The sequence below is a fragment of the Triticum urartu genome, chromosome 7A (assembly GCF_056163025.1).
Source record: "Triticum urartu cultivar PI428250 chromosome 7A, HENAU_Tu73, whole genome shotgun sequence".
Taxonomy (NCBI): domain Eukaryota; kingdom Viridiplantae; phylum Streptophyta; class Magnoliopsida; order Poales; family Poaceae; genus Triticum; species Triticum urartu.
Window position 1 is genome coordinate 100,558,587 of NC_141879.1, and position 11,172 is coordinate 100,569,758.

Here is an 11,172-nt window from a genome sequence, read left to right on the forward strand (position 1 = left end):
CGACGCCAGCAACCTCGCGCGCGACGACGGCGAGCGGCGACGGCGAGGCGTGCGGTTGCGACAGCATGGTGGACGGTGCGAGCCAGCGGTGCTTCGCGGTCCCGCATCCATGGCGGCCCCGACTGGCTCCCTCCTCTCTGTATGTATTGGAGGCAAGGATAAGGTAAAAAAAAGGTTGAAGAGGAGATGGCGGCCAGATCGGGCGGCTGGGGGCAAACCGGCCGAAACTTTCGGCCGGCGCACCGGCGCCCAGTGCTGGCCAGGATGTGGTGTAATTAAGCGCTAACAAAGGTCAGTAAAAAAGTCATTTATTCCCCTGAAGAAAAGGGCCATTTATATTTAGAAAGAGAAAAAAAAAGTACTCTACGTGGCTTTTAGCACGGAACTCACTCACGTGCCTCCAAATAAGCGCTAGTAAACCCTAGCCAGTAGCCATACGCCCATCGCCTCCTCACCGCCGCCGACTCATCCGCATCCTCATCCTCATCCGCCCATCTGAGGCAAGCATGGCAGGCGGCCGACGAGGCGGTGCCACGGGCGCCTTTACTGTTGCCGGAAAGTTCAATCCGGTGCCTGAGTACGCTGTTACCTTCGTCCGCGACTACGACATCAAGGGCATCGGGGCCATATTGGCTAAAGCTTCCCCTTGCTCCATGGAGGAATGGATCGAACTCTTCAGAAAGGTGTGTTCAATTGATTTTCTTACCCATCTAGCTTCTGTTTCTTTCGGATTTAGAGCTTTGGTTTATCCGATTTGATCCTTCGGTCGACGCATCATGGCGAAGGTAGTGATTAGTGTTCGGGGTTCCCTAATCTTAAAGGGGTGGTGGGGGAAGACGGAGGCAGCGGGGCCGTGGCAACGTCGGCGTGTATGAGGCAGCGGTAGCCACAGGAGAAGAGGGGGAGATGATGACTGCGCTGGGATGGTTCGGTGGGATCATATGAACAGCAGTCCGGTTCTACCTTTTAATTCCTGTGGCTGCACTCATTTGTTCCCCGAACTACATCCGCTATAATTTTTTTTACTAACATACACCCCTGTAATATGTATTCAGAATGTGGAACAATTCAGGAAGCCTAATGCCATTGGGACATTCTCCAACAAAGGCAATGCCATGGACAAGGTGGGCGAGGAGAGCGACGTCGAGGAGGAGGGGGATTACGAGGTGGATGAAGATTCGGGCGACGGTATGGATGAAGATGAGGTGATACCTGAGGTAATAAAAGTCTAACTACATTCCCTATGTTAAAAATACTAGTACGATTTATTGGTTGCAGAATTTATTGGATCATTATTTGATTTGCTCGCTGGTTTAGTTGCCTCTTTTGACTAAGCTTTATAACATCAATGGTTGTTCAGCTGATGGTTGATGGCAGTAAACCTGCTACTGATGGACAGCTTCAAGTCCATAATGAAGGTGAACGACAGTGCAAGAAGCTAAGATTAGCAGAAGAAGGCTTTGGGTGGCAAGGGAAATTTTGAGAGGTCGTTTTTCTGCTAAGGTGGGAAATTTTGAGAGGTCGTTTTTCTGCTAAGGTGGGAAATTTTGAGAGGTCGTTTTTCTGCAAGGGAAATTTTGAGAGGTCGTTTTTGATATTTCTACCTTGTCATCTCGCTTGAGTAGGTATGTTTCCGAGGACAAAAATGGACGGTAGTAATGCCATGACTAGCTATCTTCTTTTTTATGGTATTGATCAAAGCAAGTACTTTCTGATTTACCCATGTAGCTCGAGGCCTCGAGCCTCGTGAGCCGCTCGAGATCGACTCGTCTTTGGCTCGACTCGGGACCAACTTGACAAAAATAAGTTGAGTATAGTCACTTTATGTAGCTCGATTAAGAAACATGCTGATCTTGAGCCAACATCGGCTCGCTTGATAGCTTGATATAATATAATTATATAAAATATAGTCCTGATATATATTAAAAGGAAATATGATCATTTATGTTGTCTATTATTTTCTCGGAGAACATTTAGGGCTGCTACATGGTAAGCTGTGTGTCAAATATCAGGTTGTTTTAGGCCAAAGTTTGAAAGCAGATGCATCTTGTTTCTTCTCTTGCCAGTTCATCCATGATTTCTTGCCATTAAGTACCCAATTGTCTTCACTTGACAAAGAATAAGTCAAATTACCTTGAAATAATTTATATTATAATCATTTCGATTTGATTGGAATAATATTTATAGTGGTTTCTTATGTTGTGTTGTGGGCTATCTTGTTTGCAAGACTGCCTTACATTATTAAAATAAATCATCTTATTTAGCTCAATACTAGCTCAAGATCGACTCAAGAACATTGCAAGCTGAGCACATGCCACTTTTTACAGCTCGACCATGAGCTTCGCTCTGTTTGGGCTCGCTTGGATATATTAGTATAAGTTGGGTTGATCATAATCCAACTCGCTCAAACTCTACTCGCTTACAAACCCTAAACCTAGGTTTTGGAAAACTTACCTATTTTTCTCAAACAAAAAAGAGAATAACTTGCCTATTATTATTATTATTATTATTATCATTATTATTATTATTATTATTATTATTATTATTATTATTATTATTATTATTATTATTATTATTATTATTATTATTATATATCATATAGCTCAGACTACTTCGTCTGGTGGAGCCTCATTTCAAAGAGTTAATATAGGGTGTGATATATAGTAAAAAAAGTAGTATAGGTATATCTCCCGCATAAACCAACTGCGGATATAATGTCGGAAATGTGGTGTGATATCATTGTGTGGAAACAACGGTTTAGCTTGGAATCGCAAGTTTAAATCTTTGTATGATATATTCATTAAAATTGCGTGCACACGGCCGGCTAGCTCGTTATACTTCTGTGTCCACGTACTACCTCATGCAATCAATTTGTGATCCAATTTTTAATTGCGTGCAATGATCACACGCGCATGCACATGCATCAGGACATGAATCAAATGCAGAATTGTAGTCTCTCCATACATATACGCTACTGCACCATCTTCACTCAGACAAACTTGCGTTTGGCATTAAAGTCTCTCCATATATGTACTTGACGAAACACCCATCTCTGCTTCTATAGTTTGATGAATAGGCCATATATGAGAAAGATAGGTAAAAGCTAGGACGTTGGAGACACAAGAGCAGAACAAAATAAGAGTGTGTGATGAACAATAGGGAATAAGAGGAGTCGGGAACGAGAGGATGTGTGCCTCATTTGGATGACAGCCCAACAAGACATCGCTCCATGACTACAATGCATGTTGGTACCAGATAGGCGGCTACCTCCCCACGAGACTTCCATCTCAGTAGCAACATTTTCACCTACAACGCCAGAAGCAGTGCTGGCTAGAACAAGTTAGCATGCTAGACCATTGGGGTTTGTTATTTAGATTCCAGTCACTTCGTGTGAGGTAGGAGTATCAAAGAAGTTGGTTCGACTTTCCTTTTAGTGTTTTTCTTTACTTTTTGGATACTCATATCTTTTATTCTTAAATCATTGTTTTGCCTTGTTTCTTTTCTGATTTCTTCTTTACCTTCTTTATTTGTCTTTTTCTTAAAGATGGTCTGATAAAAGTATATCAGATGGAACAAAAAAGAAAAGAGAAAATGGTTATTGGAACCCATACTTTATCCTTGCTACAATTAAAAGCTTATCGAACGTAGATTTGGTTCGTGAATAACATGGACTCTTTTTTTTGGACAGTTGGAATATTCTTTATGGAGTTTTTATTTTATCACATACCTCAGCGTTCGTGAATGGGTGCGATGGACAGTTTCCAAGAAAAAGTTGAAACGTACTCGTTACAAGGCACGTGCGAACAAATACATGAACAACATTTATTTGTCACATAACTCAAAAAGAAATATGATCAATACCATTCCTTTTGGTTCGCACAACAACATAATTATTCAGAAATTATGTCCATGGAGACATAATTTAGAACTTGCTCGACTTTCCCAAGAGAACCAAATCCAATTTGCTGAAGATCGTGATTTGGGAAGAAAAACGAGAGACTGAGATGTCAACCCACGACCTATAAATTGCAAAGCAAATGGCTCTACCATCTTAGCCAGCCTATGATCCTCTACAAAATTTGGAACAGATATTTTAATATATTAAACATAGTGCTTTTTATCTACTTCATTACTTGAAGCGCCAACAAAGATGGCGCAACTCAAAAACGGTAATACATAGGGTGCCACATTCTCTCAGAAACGCTAAACGTAGGTGGCATGTATGTACATCAAAAGCAGATCATTATTTTGAGAGAGAAGTTCACATTTCAACCTCGAATTAACCACACGGTTTGGTTTACAACCCTAAACTACAAAACCGGTCGAAATACACCCCGAACTAACCACGAGGTCCAAAACTCAACCTGGTCTTGGTTTTGCGTGGGTCAAGTGGTTTTGACCAAAGTCAGCACTGACTGGACTGCTGACCAGGCACCCGGTAAATAAAATAAAATAAAATAAAATAAACCTCTCTCTTCCTCCTCTCTATCTTTCTCTTTCTCTTTCTCTTTCTCCACCGCCGGGTACTCGATGCACATACCTTACTGGACTGGATCCTTACTATTGCTGCCGCTGCCGTCCGGAGCTCCCCTGGCACGCCTCCCCCTACCACTCCCCGCCGCCCACCACCCAGTGCCCCTTCCCCTGCCATGTAGCAACGCCGCCAATTCGAAGTAGCTCGGTGGCGAGGTCAACGGCGTCGGCGCCCTTCAGCCAGCACCGGACGAGCGCGTCGGCTCCCTTCATCCAGCAGCGGACGGCTTGTCCGGCTCTTCGAGGTACACCCAAGGGGATCCCGTCCATGAGGGCTCGCCGGAGTTGACGAAGATGACAGGGCAGTGCGGTTCTCGTCGGGATTGGCGTTCCTTTGGACGTCTTCTTCCGTGGGATGGCCGGCGAGGTTAGCAACGGCGAGGCAACCGTGACATGGTGGTGTTAGGCACCGATTTCCATCTCCTCAGGTGGCAATTTCTCGCCGGAGTTGATGCAGCGAGGCGGCGACACAGAGCATACTATTGTCCCGGTCCCCATATATCTTCCTATACAGGCGACGACGCCCCGGAGAAGCTGTTCCAGCTAGAGGCTGAAGGTGGTGTTCGCTAGCGTCGGCGACGGACGGAGGTACTGCTGCCAAGCCGCCACAGACTGGTTGTTGGCGAGCAGCACAGAGCGGCTGTTCTGGTTGCAAGCTGCAGGTGGTGTTGGCTGCCACCTCGGCGGACAGAGGCAGGGGTGGCTGGGCCGGTGGGCAAGGCGGCGGCGGCTGCAGTCGCTGGAGGAGGTCGGGGTGGGGCGATGAACAGAGAAACAAAGAACGGGCGGCGGCTGCAGTCGCTGGAGGAGGTCGGGGTGGGGCGATGAATAGAGAAACAAAGAACGGGCGGCGGCTGCTGCATCCGTTTTACTCCCCGAGAGAGAGAGAGAGAGCTGCATCCGTTTTACTCCCCGAGAGAGAGAGAGAGAGGAGAGTGGATTTTCTAGCATGCACGGGATCTTTTCTTTGTTGTGTGGGACCACCTACATACATCTACATGATATTCTATACTCACTAAGTTACATTCAAATAAATTGTTCTAATGTATATAATGAAATAAAAGTTTGATTTACATTCTGTTTGTACTGTCAGCACAATTGTGTTTGTACTGACAAGATCTTAAAAAAGACTAATATTGAATATATTTTTAGAAATTAAATTTTTAGACAACTAAATCACCATGCGTCAAACTTGTTTCATACAAAATTATTAATTCCATGCAAAATATTCAATAATGTTTTTTCTATTTCGCAAAAATATCTTATTGTTTCATTATGGCTCACTCTGTTCCAGTAGGAATCACAATTTAAAACCTTATTGAAGTACATTCAAACGGGGTCTTGTTTTGAAGTTCTCATCATCATAAACACAAAAATGCAAACAGGTCATAAGTTATATTTTTGGTTTATAAATGAAATAGTTTTAACCTTGGAAATAGAATGAAAAAGTATGGGATGGTGGAACATAGCTGGAACAATGTGCTTGCATGTGGTCAGAAAAATATTTAAGAAAGTACAAGCTCAATCAATACGCCTGGCATCTAATCTCTAAGCAAAATCAAGGGCTCTCTCATGCACCGTGCATGGGAGAATTGCTTTTCTCACAGAGAGAGAGAGAGAGAGAAGAGGAGGAGGAGGAGGAGCAGGGATAGAGTTTATTTTTTGTTTTTTATTTCTGGGTGCCTAATCAGCAGGCTAGTACAGCGTTGACTTCGGTCAAAACCACTTGACCGACACAAAACCGAGACCAGGGTTGTGTTTCGGACCTTGTGATTAGTTCGGGGTGTATTTCGACTGGTTTCGTATTTCAGGATTGTAAGTTAAACCGGATGGCTAGTTCGAGGTTGAAATGTGGACTTCTTTCTTATTTTGAGGGGCAGGAGACTAGCTCCACGCTAAGAAAGGTCATTTAGGAAAAGTAGTACGTGTCTTTCAGCATTGTACACATTCACGCGCAACCCTCAGCTAAAAAACGCGGAACTCTACCCTGAAAAAAAAATGAAAACAAATGTGCAACCCTCTCCGCTAGCAAACCCTAGATAGTAACGAAACCCCATCCCCTCCTCATCGCCACCCACACATCTGCTCATCGCGGATCTGAGGCAAGCATGGCAGGCAGCCAACCCGATAAAAGCAACATCGGTGCCATGGGCTCCATCCTTATGGTTGCTGGGAAGTTCAAGCCCTTGTCTGATCGCGCTATTAGCTTGGTCAGTGACTACGACATCAAGGGCATCATGGCCGTGGTGGATAAAGTTGCTCATTGCTTATTGGAGGTACAGATGGATGTCTTTAGCAAGGTGCTTCCAATTGCTTCTCTTACTTGTGTGGCTTGTGTTTCTTTCGGATATCAAGCTTTGGTTTATCTGATTTGATCCTTTCGGTCGATGCATCAGTGGCGAGGATAGTGGTTACCATTCGGTGTTCACCAGAACTCTAGTCTTAAAGGGCTGGCGGGGAAGATGGAGGCAGTGGTCGTTGCAACATCAGCGTGTATGCGACAGCCGTAGCCGTAGGAGAGGTGATGGCTGAGCGGGATGGTTCGGTGTGTTCATATGAACTGCTGCAGGGTCCTACCTTAATCCTTGTTTCCCTTTAGTTGGTGAAATATGTATTCAGAATCTGGAACGATTCAAGTTGCCTCATGCCATTGGAGCATTCCCCAAGGAAGGCAAGGCTAAGGACGAGGAAGAGAAGGGTGATGGCGAGGTCGGTGAACATGAGGAATTGACGATGATGATGTGGGTGAAGACGAGCAGACACTGAAAGTAATTAAAGTATTATTAAATTCCAGATGTTCAGTATTTAGATTTAGTGTTGGCAAAATTTATTACATAGCATTTGATTTTCTTGATGGTTTTAGTTAGTTCTTCTGACTAAGCTTGTAACATGAATGGTTATACAGTTGATGGTTGATGACAATAAACCTGCTACTGATGCACAACTTCAAGTCGCTAATGAAGGTGAACGCGCAAGAAGCCAAGGTTAGCAAAAGTGCCAAGGGGAATCTGAGAGGACGTTTTCCTAGTAAGGTGTGAGGAACTAGGGAAGAATAGGGCATCCTCCATCACCGATTATGTAAATCCCCTTATCCCAAACCTCTAATCTGTCTGATATATCTTCGTGGACGGAGCTGAAGGTTTCTCTTCATTTTGAAGACAAGACTCGAACATTTCTGTGTCCCCAAAATCAGATAAGGTTCCTGCATGAGATAAGGTTCCTGCTGAAGGTGAACATGTCTGAAAGTGATTATACAATCTATAGCTTGCATGACAGGAGCTCTACTCTGACACCAGAAATCACATATTATGAACTTCAATTCTAAGAGATCTTTTAGTATATGTTTGCAAATCTTGAGGGGAACAAGTGAGAGCAACAGATGTTAATCAACATATGGGAGTACGGCCAAATCAGAAAGTATCAGTACTGATCAATATCATAGAAAGCTAGCTAGTCATATCTATGCAGACATTGCTACCGTGCATGTGTTTTGTCCTCCAAAACTACCTACTCAAGCGAGACGGAAATGTGGAAATATCAAATTTACTAGGAGTCCAACATACGGATCGCATTCACATATGAAAGGTTGAACACAAGAAGGAGCACATTAAAGGTTGAACCCAAGAAGGAGCACACTATTTAGTTATTTCATAAATTGAATAGAGCATTCCAATAGACATCTAAATAGAGCATTTGAATATCGTTCAGTGGTTCACCCTTGAGTCAGGGAGATTGTCCACTTGAACCGAGACCAGATGGTGGTGCGCTCGAGCTGACCAGATGGTGCATGTGTGGGGTTCAACTCCCAACCGCGCCTATTTATTTTTCATCGCTATCTGCACACACCTATTGAAAACAAGAAGGAACAAGTTAGATAGTTAATTAATTCATTAATGAAATAGGGCATTCGGATATTATATGAATAGCACGTTCGAATATCCTAAAATAATATGCTTGTTTCTTTTTTCTTGAGAGAAAGATATATGTTGTGGTGGAGTGGTTCGTGCTTGAGTTAGGGAGAGTTACATTCCAAGTGTAGACGGAATGGTCCAAAATGCGATGTGGTATCATTGTGTGGAAACAACGTTTTGGCTTGTTGTCCCAAGTTTGAATCTTTGTATGCTGTTCATTAACATTGTGTGCAGACGCCGGCTAGCTCTTGATATACTCCAGTGTCCACGCGCTACCGATCATCACCAACAATCAATTTTTGGTCAAAACCTGTGACATCCCATACGCCCGTGCATGTGCGGTCTGTAGCAACTCCCACTCGAATTCATGATCTGCCTTAGTTATGTGCAACCGCGCCTATTTATTTTTCATCGCTATCTGCACACACCTATTGAAAACAAGAAGGAACAAGTTAGATAGTTAATTAATTCATTAATGAAATAGGGCATTCGGATATTATATGAATAGCACGTTCGAATATCCTAAAATAATATGCTTGTTTCTTTTTTCTTGAGAGAAAGATATATGTTGTGGTGGAGTGGTTCGTGCTTGAGTTAGGGAGAGTTACATTCCAAGTGTAGACGGAATGGTCCAAAATGCGATGTGGTATCATTGTGTGGAAACAACGTTTTGGCTTGTTGTCCCAAGTTTGAATCTTTGTATGCTGTTCATTAACATTGTGTGCAGACGCCGGCTAGCTCTTGATATACTCCAGTGTCCACGCGCTACCGATCATCACCAACAATCAATTTTTGGTCAAAACCTGTGACATCCCATACGCCCGTGCATGTGCGGTCTGTAGCAACTCCCACTCGAATTCATGATCTGCCTTAGTTATGTGCAATGACCGCGCGAACATGCACATGCACGAGCACATGCATCAAATGCTGAATTATAGTGCAACTACTCGAAAACAACCTTCCATCGTGTCTCTGCATACATATACACTCCTCAACTATCTTCACTCAGCAGATTTGCCTTACGCATGAAACTCTCTCCATATATGTATTCAGTGAAACACCCATGTTTGTGGATATCATTTGAATAGGCTATAGATGGGAAATGGTGAAAAAAGCTAGCACGACGGAGACAAGAGAGGTGGAACAAAATAAGAGTGTGTGAAGAGCATTACGGAACAAGAGGCATCGGGAACGAGATGGCCTGAGAAAAATATTGTGGAACGCCACACTTGGCTGGCAGACCTACTCAAAGTAATCCTCGACTATACTGTTTGTATCGATCGACTACATGGACTCCTTGAGCCTTTCATCGGCAAGGGTACCAGAGCGCCACTATCATATCAATAGCAACACTAGCTACGTCGCCAGAAGTAGTAGCATTAGAAGCTAGACCAAGTTGGCATGCTAGCCATTGGAGTTTAATAGACCAATCACGTGTATGGGCAAAGTCTTGCATCCAATGTTGGTTTTTTAGTTGCCCGTATCTTTCTGCTGGTTAGCAAAAATGGTACAAATATTACTCTTAAAAAGGAAGTAAACATTATTTAAAATAAACGTAAACATGAATGATTGCGCCATGATTCTCACAGCGGATTGTCTCTTCAGAAAATAGAAATAACAAGCCGAGTGGCCCACTCATCTACGCGGCTAGGTTCTTACACATTGTCATCGAATGTTTTAGATTTTTACATGATCTTTGGTACTCCCTCATGATAGATGCATAGAGCATGCACATGTTTCTAGGTCATCGATTTGACCAACCAAATATGTGATATATCATCAAGGGCATATAACTGGATTCGTATATGGATGAAGCATCTAAACTTCCAATTCTCGTCACATATAATATATATTTTAGTAGTCAAATTGCCGATGTAGAAGCACGTGCACACCATACACACCCGTCTTGAGGGTGTAGTTACCTTTGACTATTATTTATGTATATAAATGTTGTACAACATTATGAATGGTCATGCTATGAATAAAACCCTAATTATTAAGATAGTACTACTGTTGACAAGACTAAATATTTTGATATGGTCCAAAGGATTTTTGTGCTAATCTGACTGAAAATCCATTTACAGTAGTGTCCTGCCTCATACTGTTACGTGAGCGAGTAGCAGTGGGTGAAGGAAATATGTCCTAGAGGCAATAATAAAGTTATTATTTATTTCCTTATATCATGATAAATGTTTATTATTCATGCTAGAATTGTATTAACCGGAAACATAATACATGTGTGAATACATAGACAAACAGAGTGTCACTAGTATGCCTCTACTAGACTAACAAGTTGATCAAAGATGGTTAGGTTTCCTAGCCATAGACATAAGTTGTCATTTGATTAACGGGATAACATCATTAGGAGACTGATGTGATTGACATGACACATTCCGTTAGCTTAGCACACGATCGTTTAGTATGTTGCTATTGCTTTCTTCATGACTTATACATGTTCCAATGACTATGAGATTATGCAACTCCCGTTTACCGGAGGAACACTTTGTGTGCTACCAAACGTCACAACGTAACTGGGTGATTATAAAGGTGCTCTACAGGTGTCTCTGAAGGTACTTGTTGGGTTGGCGTATTTCGAGATTAGGATTTGTCACTCCGATTGTCGAAGAGGTATCTCTGGGCCCTCTCAGTAATGCACATCACTTAAGCCTTGCAAGCATTGAAAATAATGTGTGAGAGTGTACTGATTAGTTCTATCATCATGTAAACA

At 42.8% G+C, this 11,172-nt stretch overlaps 1 protein-coding gene across 1 annotated transcript; it reads left to right on the top strand.

The window, feature by feature from the left end:
- The first annotated feature begins 456 nt into the window (after positions 1-456).
- Positions 457-2,090, top strand: LOC125525845 (uncharacterized). Its single transcript, XM_087536718.1, has 4 exons — positions 457-683; positions 1,056-1,217; positions 1,361-1,486; positions 1,521-2,090. The coding sequence occupies exons 1-3, from the start codon at positions 507-509 to the stop codon at positions 1,481-1,483; spliced, it is 462 nt and encodes a 153-aa protein (XP_087392844.1). The 5' UTR covers positions 457-506; the 3' UTR covers positions 1,484-1,486; positions 1,521-2,090.
- Positions 2,091-11,172: the final 9,082 nt, after the last annotated feature.